The 20,116-nt window shown below is 41.4% G+C and overlaps 1 protein-coding gene across 1 annotated transcript in view; it reads left to right on the forward strand.

The window, feature by feature from the left end:
* LOC132834399 (dynein axonemal heavy chain 8-like) overlaps positions 1-20,116 on the forward strand; it is a 1,143,262-nt gene that overhangs the window by 496,494 nt on the left and 626,652 nt on the right. Inside the window, exons 23-24 of the mRNA XM_060853284.1 lie at positions 3,300-3,400; positions 17,956-18,040. Coding sequence (XP_060709267.1) covers positions 3,300-3,400; positions 17,956-18,040 — 186 coding nt within the window. The remainder of the gene's footprint in view (positions 1-3,299; positions 3,401-17,955; positions 18,041-20,116) is intronic.

Below are 20,116 nucleotides of genomic sequence, written 5' to 3' on the forward strand. Positions count from 1 at the left end.
TTTTCACATACCTAAAAAAGCCTTTACTATTCTCCTTTATATTTTTGGCCAGTTTACCTTTATACTTATTTTTTCTTTCCGTATTACCTTTTTAGTTATCCTCTGTTGTTCTTTAAAAGCTTCCCAGTCTTCTGATTTCCCATTTATCTTTGCTATGTTATACTTTTTCCCTTTCGTCTTTATATGGTCCTTAACTTCCCTCATCAGCCACAGCCACCCCTGCCTCCCCTGAGGATCTTTCTTCCTTTTTGGAATGAACTGATCCTGCATCTTCTGCATTATACCCAGAAATACCTGCCATTGTTGTTCCATTGCCATCCCTGCTAGGGTATTGCACCATTGAACTTTGACCAGTTCCTCGCTCATAGCTCCATAGTTTCCCTTGTTCAACTGAAATATTGTCACTTCCGATTCTACCATCTCCCTTTCAAACTGCAGATTAAAGCTTATTGTATTGCGGTCACTACCTCCTAATGGCTCCTTTACTTCGAGGTCCTTGATCAAATCCGGTTCGTTGTACAACACCAAATCCAGAATTGCGTTCTCCCTGGTAGGTTCCAGCACAAGCTGTTCTAAGAATCCATCTTGGAGGCACTCCACAAACTCCCTTTCTTGGGGTCCAGTACCATCCTGATTCTCCAGTCTACCTGCATGTTGAAATCCCTCATGACAACTGTCGTAACATCTTTGCGACAGGCCAATTTCAGCTCCTTATTCAACTTACACACTACATCCAGGGTACTGTTTGAAGGCCTGTAGATAACTCCCATTAGGGTCTTTCTACCCTTAGAATTTCTCAGCTCTATCTATACTGACTCTACATCCCCTGATTCTCGGTCAGCCCGCACAAGGGACTGAATATCATTCTTTACCAACAGGACCAACCCACCCCCTCTCCCAGTCAGTCTGTCCTTATGGTAGCACGTCAGGCTTGCCACAAGGATCAGTGCTGGATCCACTGCTTTTCATCATCCAAACAACGATTTGGATGTGAACATAGGAGGTGTAGTTAGTAAGTTTGTAGATAACACCAAAATTGGAGATGTAGTGGACAGCAAAGAAGGTTACTTTAGAGTACAACAAGATCTTGTTCAGGTGGGCCAAATAGTCAAGGAGTGGCAGATGGAGTTTAATTTAGATAAATATGAGTTGTTACATTTTGGAAAGGAAAATCAGGGCAGGACTTATGCACCTTACTGTTAAGGTCCTGGAGAGTGTTGCTGAAAAAAAGAGACCTTGGAGGTAGTTTAATAGCTCCTTGAAAGTGGAGTCTTAGATAGATAGGGTAATGAAGAAGGCATTTAGTATCCTTATCTTTATTGGCCATGGCATTGAATATAGGAGTTGGGACATCATGTAGCTATACAGGACATTGGTTAAACCACTTTTGGAATATTATGTACAATTCTGATTTCCCTCAAATGCAACAATGCCCTCAGTTCCTTTGTCCAGATTGTTAATATATAAAGTGAATAGTTTTCATCCCAACATGAACCTCTGCAAAACTCTGCCAGTCACTGACTGATATCCTGAAAAAGGCCTCTTTATCCTCACTGTCTGCTTTCTGCACGTAAGCCAATCCTCTACCTGTGCCAGTATCTTGCCCCTAAGTCCATGGGCTCAAATCATATTTAGCAGTCTCTTGTGTGACACCTTGTCAAAGCCTTATGGAAATTTAAATTAAATCACATCCATACGCTTTCCTTTGTTTACTTGCACATTGTCTCCTCAAAGAATCTAACAGTTTTGTCAGCTATGACCTCCCCTTGTTGAAGGCATACTGCTAAGCTCTATTTTACAATGCACTTCCAAGTACTCCACAATCTCATCTTTCATATGGACTGTAAATCTTACCAACAGCTGGTCAGGCTAATTGGCCTACAGTTTCTTGTCTTCTATTTCCCTCCCTTTTTAGACAGGATTGTTAGTTTAGCTATTGAGACCTTACGTGATTCCAGCGATTCTTGAAAGATCACCAGCAATGCCTCCACATCCTCTTCGGCTATCTCCTTCATATTCTGCACTGTAGTCCATCGTGTCCTGGTGATTTATCCACCTTCAGATCTTTCAGCTTCCCCAACATCTCCTTAGTGATGGCCACAAGAGCAATGGCTTTAGTGTTCTCAAGATTTTATTGGAAGGAGTTTCTACTCATCACATACTGGGATATCAAACTGCTAATTAAGAGGTAATAAGGGTTTGAGAGTTAGATGTAAAATAATGTTGCCACAGGGCAGTACAAGATATTCTGTACTACCTTTTACTGCAGAGTGCAGCCAATGTAGGAGAATATTTAAATATGTATGGATATTGTTCAGCTAGGATATTGTGTACAGTTCTAGTGCCACACTATAGGAATGATGTGAATGTATTAGAAAGTGTGCAGAAGAATTTTTCAAGAATAAATCTGGGGATAAGAAACTTCATTAGAGACAGTTCTTCCTGAATAAAAAGAAACTAAGAGGAGATCTGATAGTAATTTTCAAATTCATGGGGGAACTGGAAAAAGTAGTTAGGGAGAAAGTGTTCATGCTTGTAAGAGATCAAGGTCAAGAGGGCAATTATTTAAAATGAGTTGCAAAACAAGTAAATGTGATGTGGCACAAGTGCACCACTTCATCTGCAGGAGTCAATTTCTCCTCAGTCAGTCGAGCACAGATAAATATCTTTGTCTTAAATATCATTGCCTTTTCCCAATTATTAGAAATTGTCATTCCTGATACCATCACTGCTGCACCACTTGGTTCCACCAGAAACTATCATTCAGAAGTCTTGATCCTGAACCTAGAAAATAGAATTGAATGCCAGAAGAGAGATGAGGATGCAGAAAATGTTGCAAAAGCAAAATGCAAAGTCTTGGCAACTTTTATCAAAACAGAAACAGTGTCGGGCTGTGACTTTTGATCATACTATCACTTTGTTTCCTCCCAAGACTCTGCTACCACCCAAAAGTTTGCTGCATTGTTTTGTCTCTCCACCATCGCAATCCCACATCACCCATTAGATTCAAACACTGACTGTTCTTCCTACTTGTTTCCTGATTGCCTAAGTGATTGCAGCCTCCAGTTCTGTGGATGCCCTTTCTATCTTCTAATCACTGACCACCTTGTCCTTTCAAAATCATCTCAATCCCTCATTTAGGATGAATGGGTCTTTCACGGCTGAAACCTCACTAATGAGTTAAATGACCCTGGAGTGGGCTTTAAATTTCTATGAGTCAATATGGTCAATGGTGTTTTTGTCATTAACCATCGATCTCTTGAAACTTGTTTGTAATGCCTTTATTTTCTGTGTTTCAGGATGTTAAAGAGCTTTATGCATATTTTAGCCATCATTTCATTGATGCATTAGTGAAATCAACATCACTGTCATTAGATACACTGAAAAGAAGAATCTTCAAGTAAGTGTTTTCTGATTTTGTTTTTCAAATTTTATTTTTTGGGTATAGGAATAATTTTCCAAAATCACTCTTTTGCAATAGAGCTTCACTGTGGTGAAATGTTTGGGAAAGTGCAGGTATGCATGAGATATTTCCACGGGAGTGGAAATCTGCCAAATGTGCTATTGATGAACCAAATCAGACTCAGATCTGCTGAGGGCAGGCAACAGGGATCACATATCACTGGATTAAATGAGATCAGTCAAGACAAATTCCTAAAACAATGATTTTAAAACAGCTTTTAATGTGAATAAAATCAAATTGATACAGGAAGCAGGGAATTTGGATTTTTTGGGTCATTGGGATCTCTTCTGGGCAGAAGTGACCTCGGCAAGACGGCTGGGTTGTACCTGATCTGAGCTGAAAATTTTATGCTAGAGATCAAGAGCTGAAAATTTTATGCTGGAGATCAGAGCTGAAAATTTTGCATCTGCAGTCCTCACTTTCTCCTTGTACCTGATCTGGAAAGGGTCCAATATCCTGTTGGGAAGATTTGCTAGAGCGACTTGGAAGGGTTTAAACTAGTCCTTAGGGATGGGACCCTAAGAAGTTGTGAGACAAGAGAGAAGATTGAGGCTGGTACAGAAATTAAAAGAGCAAGTAAAATAAATAAGCAAGACAAAAGGATTGCAGAGAACGAGGGAAACTGATGCATTAAATTACATCTATTTCAAAGCAAGAGGCCTGACAAGTAAGGCAGATGAACTCAGGGCATGGATGGAAATATGGTACTGAGATATCATAGCTATTACATAAACATGGCTGAGGGAGGGACAAGTCCAATAGGTCAATGTTCTGGGGTATAGGAAGGATGAAAAGGGAGGTAAGAAAGGAGGGAAGTGGAGTTTTTGATGAGGGAAAACATCATAGCAGTACTTAGAGGATATTCCCGTGGGATCATCCAGTGAAGCCAAATGGGTGGAACTTAGAAATAAGAGGGGGTGATTACTTGATAGTATTTATTATAGGCTCCCCAATAGTTTACAGGAAATTGAAGAGCAAATATCCAGCAATTATTACAGATAGCTGTGAGAATAATAGGGTTCTAATAGGGGATTTTAATTTCCCAAAGATAGATTAGGACTACCAAAGTGTTTAGGGTTTGGATGGGAGGAATTTATTACATGTGTTCAAGAAAAAAGTTGTCAATCAATATGTAGATGATCCTACCAGCGAAGGAGCAACACTCAACCTGTTCTTCAGAAATAAGGCAGGGCAAGTGACTGAGGTGTTAGTGGAGAAGCACTTTGGGACCAGTGACCATAATTGTATTAGTTTTAAAATAGTAATGGGAAAGGATAGGCCTGGTCATGGAGTTCTAAATTGGGGTAAGGCCAATTTTGACAGTCTTAGACAGGAACTTTCAAAATTTGTTTTAGGGCAGGAGAAAAGGGACATTGGCAAGTGGGAGGCTTTCAAAATTGAGATACTGAGAGTTCAGGGACAGCATGTTCCTGCTCATGTGAAGGGCAAGACTGGCAGGACTAGCGAACACTGGATGACTCAAGCTATTGAGAATCTGGTCATGAAAAAGAAGGAGGCATGTATCAGTAAATAGATAGGTAGATCAATTGAATCCATTGAGGAGTATAGGAGGTGTAGATGTACGCTTAAGAGGAAAATCATGAGGGCAAAAAGGGGACATGAGATAGCTTTGGCAGATAAAGTTAAGGAAAATCCAAAGAGAGGAGTACAAGTATATTAAGGGCAAAACAATAACTAAGGAGAGAATAGGGCCCCTTAAAGATCAATGAGGCCTTCTATGTGTGGAACCATGGGAAATGGGTGAGATCCTAAATGAGTATTTCACATTAGTATTTACTGTGGAAAATAGCATGGAAGCTAGGGAATGTGGACAAATAAAAATCCCTGAGACCTAATCAAGAGTATCCCAGGACATTGTGGGAAGCTTGGGAAGAAATTAAGGAGCTCTGGCAGGCATATTTGTATCATCAACAGTCACAGCTGAGGTGGCGGAAGACTTCTGGATGGCTATGTTATGCCATTATTTAAGAAAGGCTGCATGAAAAAGCCAGGGAACTACAGACCGATGGCATCAGTGGAGGGAATTCTAAACGATAGGTTCTACACGCATTGGGAAAGGCAAGGAGCTATTAGGGATATTCACCGTGACTTTCTACATGGGAAATCATGTCTCACAAACTTGATTGAGTTTTTTGAAGAGGTGACCAAGAAGATAGATGAAGGCAGAATAGCAGATGTTGTCCAAGTGAACTTTGTCAAGTCCTTCAACAAGGTTCCGTATGGTAGACTGGTTAGTCAGATTAGATCATATGGGACCCAAGGAGAGCTAGCCAATTGAGTACAAAGTTTGCTTGATGGTATGAGACAGAGGGTGGTGGCAGAAGGTTGTTCGGATTGGAGATCTGTGATTACTGGTGTGTCACAAGGATCAGTGCTGGGTCCACTGTTGTTCATCACATATATAAGCAATGTGAATGAGAATAAAGGAGGCAAAGTTAGTAAGTTTGTGAATGACACCAATATTGGTGGTTATAGTGGACGGTGAAGAACGTTATCTAAATGTACAATGGAATCATGATCAACTGGGTCACTGGAGTTTAGTTTAGATGAATGCATTGTGTTTTATTTTGGTAAGACAAACCAAGCAGGACTTACACATTCATGTTAGGACCCTGCAGAGTGTTCTTGAACAGAGAGACTGAGAGATGCAGGTACATAGCTCTTTGAAATTGGCGTCACAGGTGGATTTGGAAATGAAAAGGGCATTTGGCACATTGGTCAGAGCCTTGATTATAGCAATTGGGACAGTACAAGACATTGGTGAGGCCACATTTGGAGCACTGCATACAACTCTGGTCGGCCTGCTATAGGAAGGATGTTATTAAACTGGAAAGAGTGCAAAAAAGATTTATAAGGATGTTATGGATACTGGTTTAAGATATAAGGAGAGGCTGATTAGGCTGGGACTTCTGACCTTGTGGCATAGGAGGCTGAGGGAATGACCTTATAAGAGGTTTATAAAATCATGATGGGTATAGATTGGGTGAATAGGTAAAGTATTTTTCCCCAGGATACGGAGTTCAAAACAGGAGGGCATAATTTTATAGTGAGAGGGGAAAGATTTAAATGGGACTTGAAGGGCAACTTTTTCACATGGAGGGTTGTGTGTACATGAAACGAGCTGCCAGAGAATGTGATGGAGGCGGGCACAATTACAACATTTAAAAGACATCTAAATAGGTACATGAGTAGGAAGGGGTTAGAGGGATATGGGTCAAATGCTGGCTAATAGGACTTGATCAGTTTAGAATATCTGGTCGACTTGAGTGAGTTGGACCGAACAGTCTGTTTCCATGCTGTATAACTCTATGACTCTATGGCTGTATATCAAATTGAAAGAGAAATGCATACAATGTGGCAAAAACATTTGTGACAAAGCAGAGAATTGGGAAAGTTTTAAAATCCAACAAAAGATGACAAAAAAGGGAGAAAATAAGCAATGAGGGTAAACAATCAAGTCGTTTAATAATGGACAGAAAGAATTTCTGTAAGTATTTAAAAAAGAAAGAAAAGTCCCAAAGTGAACATGGATTTCTACAATAATGATACTGTGGAAATCGTACTGAGGAAACAGGAAATGGAAAAGTAGTTCAAGGATAGCTTGAGTCCACAACTTAAAGTTTGAAGTTGGGAGAAAACCAATTTTGATGATATTAGATAGGAGCTTTTAAAAGTTGATTGGGGGAGATAATGGTACTTCTGACATAACAAGAGTTCAGCACCATATTCCTGCTGGTGAGAAAGGCAAGGAGGGCAGGAATAGGGAGCACTGTGGGAAGCTAGGGTAAAAAGTTGTGGGAACCCTAGCAGAGATATTTGTGCCAACAACAGCCACAGGTGAGGTACCAAAAGACTGGAAGATGGCTAATGTTGTGCTATTATTTAAGAAAGGATGCAAGGAGAGGTCAAGAAACTAGAAACTGGTGAGCCTGATGTCAGTGGTCAGTAAGTTGTCAGAGGGATTCTGAGAGAGAGGATTTTCATGCATTTGGAAAGGTAAAGTCTGATTTGAGATAGTCAGCATGGCATTTTGCATGGGACATCATATCTTACATTCTTGATTGTGTATTTTTGATGTTAGATGAAGGTAGATGAAGGCACAGCAGTAGATGTTGTCAATGTGGACTTTTCCAAGGCTTTCAACAAGACTTCGCATGAAACTGGTTGGTGAGGTTAAATCAAGGAATCCAGGGAAAGCTAGTGAATTGGATTCAAAATTAACTTGACATTAGGAGACAGAGAGTAATGATCGTGTTGTTTTTCAGACTGGAGGGCTGGGACTAGCGGTGTGCCACATGGATCTGTGCTAAGTCCATTGTTGTTAATCATTTTACAGAAATAATTTTTGATGAGAACTTAGGAGGCATGGCTGTAAGTTTGTGGATGACACCAAATTGGTGGTATAGTGGATAGTTAAGAAGGCTATCTCAGCATCCAGTGAGACCTTGATCAACTGAGCCAGTGGGCAGAGAAATAGCAGATGGAGTTTAATTCAGATAAATGAGGTATTGCATTTTGATAAGACAACCAGGGCAAGACTTACACAGTTCATGGTAAGGCCCAGGAAAGCATTGTCAAATGGAGAGACCTAGGATGCAGGTACATAGTTCACTGAAAGTGGCTTCGCAGGTATAGAATCATAGAGTCCCTAGAAGTAAGCCATTCAGCCCATCAAGACCTCACCGGCCCTCTGAAGAGCACCCCAACGAGACCCACCCCTCTATCCTATCTGTGTAACGCTGCATTTTCCACAGGTGAAAGTGAGGACTGCAGATGCTGGAGATCAGAGTCAAGATTAGAGTGGTGCTGGAAAAGCACAGCAGGTCAGGCAGCATCCAAAGAGCAAGAAAACCCTGCTCCTCAGATGCTGCCTGACCTGCATTTTCAATAGCTAATCCAGCTAACCTGGATATCCCTGTAAATTATGGGCAATTTGGCATGGCCAAACCACCTAACCTACACATCTTTGGACTCTGGGAGGAAATCAGAGAGATAGATTAATTAAGGCAGAGAGATAATTACAAATAATCAAAGCAAGATGGTACCAGAGATCATGGTTGAAGCTGTCCTCATGAGTACAGTTTCTGCTCAGTGATTCTGCATTGTCGTGTATTTCAAACTTGACTTTTGACTTAATGAAAGATAGAGAGTTATAACATAGAGACCTTTTTCAGGAGGGAAACCTGGGCCATAATTATTTGCAATATAATGGCTTGGATGATGGAAGTGAAGGTCTATAAGTTAGATTTGAAGGTAACACAAAAATAAATTGGGAAGCAAGTGCTGAGGATAACAGGAAAAGTTTAGACAGGGACTGCAGGGAGAACTAGCCATTTGGATAGAAGGTAGAAGACAGAAGGTGGTGGTGGAGGATTGTTTTTCAGACTGGAGGCCTGTAACCAGTGGAGTGCCACAAGGATCTGTGTTGGTCCTCTACTTTTTGTCATTTACATAAATGATTTGGATGCAAGCATAAGAGGTACAGTTAGTAAGTTTGCAGATGACACCGAAATTAGAGGTGTAGTGGACAGCGAAGAAGGTTACATCAGATTATAACATGATCTTGATCAGATGGGCCAATGGGCTGAGAAGTGGCAGATGGAGTTTAATTCAGATAAATGTGAGGTGCTGCATTTTGGGAAATGCTAAGTTCCTAGGGAGTGTTGCTGAACAAAGAGACCTTGGAGTGCAGGTTCATAGCTGCTTGAAAGTGGAGTCGCAGATCGATAGGATAGTGAAGAAGGCGTTTGGTATGCTTTCCTTTATTGGTCAGAGTATTGAGTACAGGAATTGGGAGGTCATGTTGCGGCTGTACAGGACATTGGTCAGGCCACTGTTGGAATATTGCGTGCAATTCTGGTCTCCTTCCTATCGGAAAGATGTTGTGAAACTTGAAATGGTTCAGAAAAGATTTACAAGGATGTTGCCAGGGTTGGAGGATTTGAGCTGTAGGGAGAGGCTGAACAGGCTGGGTTTTTTTTTCTCTGGAGCGTCTGAGGCTGAGGGGTGACCTTATAGAGGTTTATAAGATTATGAGGGGCATGGATAGAATAAATAGTCAAAGTCTTTTCCCTGGGGTTGGGGAGTCCAGAACTATCGGGCATAGGTTTAGAGTGAGAGGGGAAAGATATAAAAAGAGTCCTAAGGGGCAACGTTTTCACGCAGAGGATGGTACATGTATGGAATGAGCTGCCAGAGGATGTGGTGGAGGCTGGTACAATTGCAACATTTAAGAGGCATTTGGATGAGTATATGAATAGGAAGTGATGGAGGGATATGGGCCAGATGCTGGCAGGTAGGACTAGATTGGATTGGGATATCTGGTCGGCATGGACAGGTTGGACCGAAGGGTCTGTTTCCTTGCTATACATCTCTATGACTCTATGATATACGTAGGTTAAGTAAATGGGCAAATATTTTGCAGATGGAATGTAATGTAGGGAAATGTAAGGTCATGTAATTTGGCAGGTGGAATACAACAGTAGCATTTTATTTAAATGGAGAGACACTACAGAATGCTGAATTCTTTGAGAGTCCATGTTCATGAATCACACAAAACTAGAATCAATGTTCAGTGGGTTATAGGAAGACAAATTGACTGTTTGCCTTCATTTCAAAGGTCTTGCTAATACTAGACAAGGCACTAGTTAGAAAACAGCTGGAATCCTCTATTGGTTCCCTTATCTAAGGAAAGATTTAACCAGAATTGGAGGGCATTCAGAGAATATTCACTCTGTTGACCAATATTCGTTCTGTTGACCAATATTTGCTCTGTTGACCCTGGTCTTGGAGGAATTTTCATGTGCAAAATGATTGAGTAGATTGATTTTGTACTCAACAGAGTTTAGAAGAATAAAAGGAACTCTTATTAAAACATGTAAGATTCTTAGGTTGGAAAACGCAGCGGGAGTGGCAGCATCTATTGAGAGAAAGCAGAGTTAATGTTTTGAGTCCAGTGACTCTTCATCAAGACCAATAGCAGCTAAGAAAATTTAGTATTTATACTGACCACAAGGTTTAGGGATATGGGGGAAGAGATAAGCGGATGGGTGGACATGGAGCCCAGAGAGAGAGATATGATATGAAAGTGGTAGGCAGACAAGGAGATTATTGATAGTAGACCGGGACAGAAGAAAAATTCAATAAGTAATCATGAGATCTGAGAGTAGGAGAGAATGGGTTGGCGATACTAAAACCAACCCTTATCAAAACAGGAACAACTGTGAGGGTTTGTAAAAAACGTGGAAGGACGGAATCCGATTCTAAATTTATTGAACTTGATGTTGAGTCCTCAAGGCTGCAAGGTTCCCAAATAGAAAAAGAGATGCTGTTCTTCAGCTAAACTTGCTTGAATATTGAAGCAGGTCTGTGACAGAAACCTTTGCGTGGGAACAAGGTAGTGTATAGAAGTGCATGCAACTGGAAGTTCGGGGATCATTTTTATGGACAGACTGTACATGTTCTACAAAGCAGTCTGTGTTTCATGTCCTGAATATAGAGGAATTCACACTGTAAATAGCGAATATAGTTGAGTCATAGAGATGTACAGCATGGAATCAAACCCTTCGGTCGAATTTATCCATGTCGACGAGATATCCTAATCTAATCTAGACCTTGCGAATTTTGAGAAGATTTGTAGCTCGGGTTGAGCTGGATGTAGTTTGCTCGCTGAAAATGAACCTTCCAGCTCAGCGAGCAAACCTACATCCTAATCTAGTCCTATTTTCCAGCACTTGGCTCATTCCCTTCCTATTCATATACCCATCTAGATGCTTTTTAAATACTATAATTGTACCAGCCTCTACCACTTCCTTTAGCAGCTTATTCCATACACGTACCAATCTCTGTGTGAAAATGTTGCCCCTTAGGTCCCTTTTACATCTTACCCCTCTCATCTAAACTTATGCCCTCTAGTTCTGAAAACCTTCACCCCAGGGAAAAGACCGTTTCTATTTAGCCTATCTATGCCCCTCTGACTTTATAAACCTCTGTAAAGTCACTCCTCAGCCTCCGACCCTCCAGGGAAAACAGCCCCAACCTATTCAGCCTCTCCCCATAGCTCAAATCCTCCAACCCTGGCAACATCCTTATAGATCTTTTCTGATTTGGTACTTTGCATCAAGTTTCACAATATCCTTCCAATAGAAAGGAGACCAGAATTGCACACAATATTCCAGAAGTGGCCTAACCTAACCAAAGTCCTGTACAGCCGTGAAATGACCTCCCAACTCCTGTACTCAATACTCTGACCAATAAAGGAAAGCATACCAAAGACTTACTTCACTATCCTATCTACCTGTGACTATACTTCCAAGGAATTATAAACCTGTACACCAAAGTCTCTTCGTTCAGGAACACTCCCCAGACTTTACCATTAAGTGTAAAAGTCCTGCTCTGATTTGCTTGTCCAAAATGCAGCCCCTCACATTTATCTAAATTAAACTCCATCTGCCACTCCTCAGCCCATTGGCCCATCTAATCAAGATCCCGTTTTTCTCTGTGATAAACTTCTTTGATGTCCAATACACCTCCAGTTTTGGTGTCAACTGCAAGCTTACTAAATATACCTCCTATGTTTACATCGAATCAGTTATAGAAAAGATGAAAAGCAGTGGACCTGTCACCAATCCTGTGGCACACCACTGGTCACAGACCTTCAGTCTGAAAAGCCACCCTCCACCACCACCCTCTGTTTTCTACCTTCAAACCAGTTCTGTATCCAAATGGCTAGTTCTCCCTGTAATCAGGATTGAATGAAGTGCAGGTAAATCGCTGCTTCACCTGGAAGGTGTGTCTGTGGTGTTGAACAGTGAAGAAGGAGGAACTAAATGGACAAACGTTGCACTTTCTGTGATTGCCATGGCAAGATGTTGTAGGGCTGCGGAGAACTGTGTGGATTGAAGGCGGAATGAAATGGAATGAGGTGTCCCAGAGGGAACAGTCCCTGCAGAATACTAACAAGGAGGGTAAGGGACTATGTATCTGGTTGTGGCATCCTGCTGAAAGTGACAGATATAGTGGCTTATAATTCTTTGAATATGGAGGCAGGTGAGGTGTTAAGTGAAGACCAGGCGAACCCTAGGTTTACTGTGGGAGGATAGGAGACAGGGTGGATGCAGGAGTGCAGGAGATGAACAAGACATGCCCAACAGTTGTGTCAACCACAGTAGCAATTGTGGAGAAATTTGAATATTTCTGAGCAGGAGTTTCAGGGGGAAATTTGGGAGGCACAGCAGAAAGTTATCCCAAGGAAGAAAAAACATGCTTAGGAAAAGATGGGGCAATCATAGCTAACAAGGAAAGTCAGGGGCAATGAGAAAGCAAAAGAAACAACATAAAATGTGGCAAAAATTACTGAGAACCCTTAAAAACCAGCAGAGGAAGACTAGAAGAGCAATAAGCTGGGAGAAGATGCAACATATGAGTAAACAAGTTAGTGGTATACAAGTAGATTGCATGAGTCTTTTTTAGACATCTAAAAGGTAAGAGAAGCAAGAGTAGACATTGGGCTACTGAAAAATTATGTTGGAGAAATAGTAATGCAGAACAAAAAGATGGCAGAGAAACTGAATTGGTACCTTGCATCAATTTTCACTGTGGAAGATACCAGCAACAGACCAGGATTTTAAGAGAGTGGGAGGGCAGAGGTGAGTATAGTGGCCATGACTAAGGAGAAATTGCTAGGGAAACTGAAGGGTCTGAAGATGGATAACACCCCAGGTTTCTCAGGGAGATAGCTGAGGAGATTGGGGAGATATTGGTGGTGATTTTTTAGGAATCACTGGAGTCAGGGAAGGTACCAGAGGACTGGAAAATGGTAAATGTAACACCCTTGTGTAAAAAGGGTGGGAGATAGAAGACAGGAAATTACAGACCAGCCAACCTGACCTTGGTCATTGGTAAGGTTATTAAGGATGAGATTGTGGAATATGTGGAAGTGCATGGTAAAATAGGGTTCATCAAGGGAGGTCATGCCTGGAAATTCTATGAGAATCACTTGAGGAAGTAACAAGCAAGTTAGACAAAGTGGAGCCAGTGAATGTGATATATTTGGATTTTCAAAAGGACTTTATCTGGGTCCCTCACAGGAGACTGCTGAATAAAATAAGAGTACATAAAGTTAGGGGCAAGGTACTGGCGTGAAAAAAAAGGATTGGCTGACTGGCAGAAAGCAGAGAATGAGGATAAAGTGGTATTTTTCAGGATGGCAGCCAGTGGAATTCTGGAGGGTTGGAACCACAACTATTCACATTATACATTAATGATCTGGACAAATGAACTGAGGGCATTGGTGCTGTTTCAGATGGCATGAGGATAGGTGAGGGAACAGGTAGTGTTGAGAAAGTGGGGAGGGTTTACATGAACTTGGACATGCTCAGTGAGGTGGCAGATGGAAAACACTATGGAAAAGTGTGAGGTTATTCAATTTGGGAGGATGAATAGAGACAGTCAACTATTTTCTGAAAGGCGAAAGGTGTCAGAAATCTGAAGCACAAAGAGATTTGGAAGTCCTAGTTCAGGACTCTTTAAAGGTTAACATGCAGGTTCATTTGGCAGTTAGAAAGTCAAATGCAATGTTAGCATTCATTTCAAGAGGCCTAGAATACAAGAGCGGAGATGCACTGCTGAAGCTGTTTCAGGCTCTGGTCAGACCATGCTTGGAATTTTGTTTTGGGTCCTGTAACTGAAGAAGGATGTGCTGGTATTGGAGCGGGTCCAAAGATGAGCGCTTGTCATATGAGGAGCGGTTGAGGACTCTGGGTGCATACTTGATAGAGTTTAGAAGGATGAGGGGGGGATCTGATTGAAACTTACAGAATACTAAGAGGTTGGGATTGAATGGAAATTGAGAAGATGTTACCACTAGTAGGAGAGACTTGGACCTGAAGGGACAACCTCAGAGTAAAGTGACAACTTTTTAGAACTGAGATGAGGAAGAACTTCTTCAACAAGATGGTAGCTCATCTGTAGAACTCATTACCCCAGAGGACTGTAAAGGCCAAATCATTGAGTATATTTAAGACAGAGATAGCTAGGTTCTTGATTGGTAAGGGAATCAAGATCTTTGGGAAAAAGGCAGGAGAATAGGGGTTGAGAAACATATCAGCCATGATAGAATAGTGACTCGATTGGCCAAATGGCCTAATACTGCTCTTCTATCTTATGGTCTTGTGGTGAGAGCAGAGTAGAAATTGGAAGTGAAATTGATGATTTTTTCCAATTTCGAACAAGAGAGTGAAGCAGCATCAGTGATGTCATTGGTGCACCATAAAAGAGTTGTGGGGAGGTGCACAAGTAGGATTGGAATAAGGAATGTTCTACATACCGTGGAAAGAGACAGGCATAACTGGGACCTATGCAGATATCGATAGTTACACCTTTGAAATGAAGAGAGTGAGAGGAATTAAAGGAGAAATTATTCAAAGTGAGAATGAGCTCGATCAGGCGGGGAAGGATGGTGATAGATGGGGATCGTTCAGGCCTTGATGAGGGTTGTACATGTAAAGGTTTTACATATCCTCAGTGAAAAGGATGCAACTGCTGCCAAGGACTGGAAATTTTAAAATCTCTCAGTGGGGACCATCTCCACCTTTCTGCTTACTTCGTTCCCCACTCTTCAACTCTTCTTCAATATAAAAATCACTTGTCCCTAGTTGCTATCAGTTCTGATGAAGAGTCACCAGAGTCAAAATGTTAACTCTGCTTTCTCCTAACAGAAGCAGCCAGACCTGCTCTCTTTGACCAGCAATTTCTGTTTTTGTTTCACATCTTCAGCATCCACAGTTCTTTATTTTATTGAACAAGATTCTTGGGTGACTTCAGAGTATATGCATGAAAAGTTTATTTCCCTGTGTGGGAGCATCTAAGACCAGAAGGTATAATCTCAAAGGTTAGGGGTCACCCATTTAAGACTGAAAAGCAATTTCTTCTCTGAGGGCAGTAAATGTGAGTGATTCGTTGCAGCAAAAAGCTGTCAATGCTAAATTGTTAAATATATTCAAGGCTGAGATAAACTGATTTCCAATAAATGAGGGAACTGGTTATTGGATAAGGCAGGAAAGTGGTCTTAAGGATTATCAGATCAGCTACGATCTCATTGATCTCAAGCCGATTTGATAGCCTGAATGGCCAATTTCTGTTCCTATATTTTGTGGTGACTAATTGTTGTGGAGAAAGTGAAGGTACCTTCCTAAAGTGCTGCAGTCCTTGAGCTGTTGCTACAAAATAGTTAGGAGAAGAATTCTATGATTTTAACACAGTGATTGTGAATGTTAATTCATCTTCATCAAATTTATTATTTTCCTTGGGCCAATTTGCATAATAGAGATAATATTTGTGTTCTGCTTCTTAATTTGGTGCCTAGCTCCACAGACTGACTATACAGAACATCTTTCTTTGTCCTACCATCTTGTTGATGCCTACATGAGCCATAACAACTGGAACCTCCCCATTCCATTTCTTTTAGGAGAAAGTGAGGACTGCAGATGCTGGAGATCAGAGCTGAAAATGTGTTGCTGAAAAACGCAGCAGGTCAGGCAGCATCCAAGGAGCAGAAGAATCGACGTTTCGGGCATGATTCCTGAAGAAGGGCTCATGTTGGAAAGGTCAATTCTCCTGCTCCTTGGATGTTGCCTGACCTGCTGCGCTTTTCCAGCAACACATTTTCAGCTCATTCCATTTTTTTTTAAGTCTGAGTTGTGATCTGATCCCTCAAACTGGGCTCCAGTGCAGACTTAGGCAGATGTAGAAACTTTGGCCCCTCAAGCCAGCTCTGCTCCTCAATAAGATCATGGCTGATTGTCCAATAACCTCTTCCCATTTGTCCCTCATGTCCTCTGAATCCTTTAGCCCCACGTGCTGCATCCAACTCCTTTGTGAAATCATTCAATATTTTAGCCTGGACTGTTTTTTTACAAATTCTACAGACTCACAGCTCTCTGCGTGAAGAAATTTCTCTTCATCTCAGTGCTAAATGGTTTACCCTATACTCTTAGACTCTGACTCCTAGCTCTGGACTCCCTTGCCAATGGGATTGTCCTTCGTCTTTCTATCCCATATGTTCCTTTTAAAACTTTGTAGGTTTTTGTGAAGTAGAACTATACAGCCCAGGAACGAACCTTCAGCCCATGATGTTGTACCAAACATGATACCAAATGAAATCAATCCCTTTTGCCTGCCCTTAATTCAAATCCCTCCTTCTTCTGAATTCCAGTGAATGTAATCCTAACTGATTCAACCTTTCCTCATTGGTCAATCTTGCCATCCCAGGAATCACTGCTGTATCCCTCTAAAGCATGAACATCCTTCCTCAAATAAGGAGACCAAAACTACACATAATATTCCAGGTATGGTCTCATGGCCCTGTATAATTGCAGCAAGACATCCCTACTCCTGTTGAAGAATTGAATGATTGAACATATGTCTGGAAAGCTGGCATAGGAGGGTGGGCATTAGATTTCTGGGACACTTCGAACAATTCTAAGAAAGTTAGGACCTGTAGAGGCTGAACAGTTTATACCTGTACAAGTCTAGAATAAATCTTCTTTTTTAGTGCTGTTGAAGAGATCCTCAGCTAGATTAGCAGAGGAAGGGAAACTTTGGGCAAATTCAGTACTGAGAGTAAGAGGCATAAACTTAACAAGTGACTCTGAAAGATAGAGGAACCATTTTCAAAAACTGTGTTCCCTTCATTCCTTTTCCCTAAAACTATTCTAGTTACTTGTTGTTTTTGCACTTCTCAGAGATTTACTTGCATATTTGCTATTCTGTCTCCGTCTAGTACTCCTCTTAAGGTCCATAATAGAATGTTAAAGCCCGTTTTTTTTGTCCTCAAGCTCAATCCATTTGGCCTCCTTTGAAGATCCTTCTAACATCCTTCATCATTCTTCACAGTTGTAATTGTTTGCTTGATCATTTTTTATTATTCTCTCCTCATCTTAAAGTCAAATCACGAGAACATTGCTATTACAAAAATAGAAAAAGGGATTGGAATGACAGATCAACAATATCATTCTATTATGCCTCTTTTTATGTCTTAGCACATCTCCTATCTTTGCTATAGCCTTTGTATTCAAGTATACTCTTGAGGAGGGCAAAAATTTGTAAAATATTTCTCTAACCTTTGTTTCCTCTGCCTTCCAGATTCTTTTACTGATTTTTCCAAAATTTTACCCCAAGAAATGTCCTGACTCAAAATATATTTCTGTATCACATCCTTTCCTGACTGCGCAATTACACTTTGATCTGGTTCTCACCAACATTGTTGTGTTACTAACAAGTCGGACACCTACATCCCAGAATATCTCCATTCACTATAATGAACATCAGAATTTTCCATAGTTTGGAGAATCTTACTACAAAAAAACGCTAGTTTCATAATAAAATATGAAGGGTTTCGTGAAACATTATCTTATTTACTTTTATGTTTATTTTATATGTACGCATTTCATTTGATTCAACGCATCAAGCAGAAGAGGAACCTTTGGCTACTCAAGCAGTGTTGAGGAATTTGCTCCCTTTTTGAAGGCTGAAGTGCTCTTAGCAATTCCAAATGTGGTATGTTAATATTGTAACTTTTTAAACACTTAGAAAAGTACAGTTAATGTTCACAACTAGTTTAATTTCATCCTGTAAAACAAAATCTTGTTTATCGGTTCCGTCACTTACTATCTTGACATCATGATATGAAGATACCGGTGTTGGACTGGAGTGTACAAAGTTAAAAATCACACAACACCAGGTTATACTCCAACAGGTTTATTTGGAAGCACACTAGCTTTCGGAGCGACACTCTTTCATCAGATCGAGCCCTCCACTATCACCTGATGAAGGAGCGTCGCTCCGAAAGCTAGTGTGCTTCCAATTAAACCTGTTGGACTATAACCTGGTGTTGTGTGATTTTTATCTTGACATCATTCTCACTAAACAGTTGAACACACAACGTTTCTTTCTGGCTACATCATCCTGTTCCATCCCTAATCTTGTCCAGCTGGACGGAATGCCCTCAACACAGTCCCTAGTTACCTGTTTTATCATAACCAGACAATGGCTTCTCTTCCTGCTTCCATTCTGCTATGTCAGTATTCTTTCGTTGGCAGTTATCTGCTCAATTACTTATTTCCATTTGATAATCTCAATTTCCAACTTCATTCTTACAACGTGTCAACCTGAGTCTGAATTATTGTATTGCTGGTTTGGCATTCTGCACCAAATGAGAGGAAATCTCCTCCAATGAAATGTTTGGAAGACAAAACCTGACACCAACTCCATTCATAAGTCACATACTCAATCTCTGGCCAGTGTTTAAAGCTAAGTTAGGATTTTGGCAAGATTGTGAAAAATATAATGCACGGTCAGCCTCACTATTTTTCAGGCTGGTGAATTACACCATGGTAAAACCATGCATCACTGCCTTCTGCCCAGCTCTGTTTTTACTTAAATCACAATACACAATTTTGTTGCTTCCAACTTAAAGATGAAACCTCCTCTTCTTACTCTGTAACCCCAATTTCTCCACTTCTCCCTCAAGGAGCAGCATCCTCTAATACCACCCTGCTAAGCCCCCCCCCCTTTGTGATCCTATGTGTAAATAAGATGTCTTCTCATTCTTCAAAACCCAATGGGTAAATGTTCTCTGAAGCACTCTGTGAGGAGGCATCCTGTATCCCCAATATAGAGGAAACCACATCGGGAGCAATGGATACAGTAAATGATGTGTGGAAGTGCAGGTGAAATTTTGAAGGATGTGGAAGGCTCCTTTTGAGGCCTTGGATGGAGGTGAGAGGTGAGGTGTGGGTGCAGGTTTTGCAATTCCGGCGGTGGCAGGTGAAGGTGGCAGGCGGGGAGGGTGGGTTGTTGGGGGGCCGTGAACCTGACGAGGTAGTCACGGAGGGAGTGGTCTTTACAGAAAGCAGATAGGGGTGGGGAGGGAAATATATGTGGGCGGCACGGTGGCACAGTGGTTAGCACTGCTGTCTCACAGCGCCTGAGACCCGGATTCAATTCCCAACTCAGGCGACTGTGTGGAGTTTGCACGTTCTCCCCGTGTCTGCGTGGGTTTCCTCCGGGTACTCCGGTTTCCTCCCACAGTCCAAAGATGTGCAGGTCAGGTGAATTGGCCATGCTAAATTGTCCGTAGTGTTAGGTAAGGGGTAAATGTAGGTGTATGGGTGGGTTGCACTTCCGCGGGTCGGTGTGGACTTGTTGGGCCGAAGGGCCTGTTTCCACACTGTAAGTAATCTAATCTAATATCTCTGGTGGTGCGGTCTGTTTATAGGTAGTGGAAATGGCAGAGGATGATGCAATATATACGGAGATTGGTGGGGTGAAAGGTGAGGACTGGCGTAGTTCTACCCTTGTCGTGGTGGGGGGGTGGAGTTCGAGGGCGGAGGTGCGGGAAGTGGATGAGATGAGTTGAAGGATATCATCAACCACGTGGGAGGGCAAATTGTGGTCTTTAAAGAAGGAGAATATCTGGTATGTTCTGTGGTAGAACTGGTCATGGCCAGGATGCAGGATCTGACAAAAAACATTGATGAAGGTGGAGCAGAGGATGTGGTATATGGACTTTAGCAAAGCATTTGAAAAGGTTCCTCATGGTAGACTTATTGTGAAAGTAAGGAGGCATGGAAT

Source organism: Hemiscyllium ocellatum, chromosome 3, assembly GCF_020745735.1.
Source record: "Hemiscyllium ocellatum isolate sHemOce1 chromosome 3, sHemOce1.pat.X.cur, whole genome shotgun sequence".
NCBI lineage: Eukaryota > Metazoa > Chordata > Chondrichthyes > Orectolobiformes > Hemiscylliidae > Hemiscyllium > Hemiscyllium ocellatum.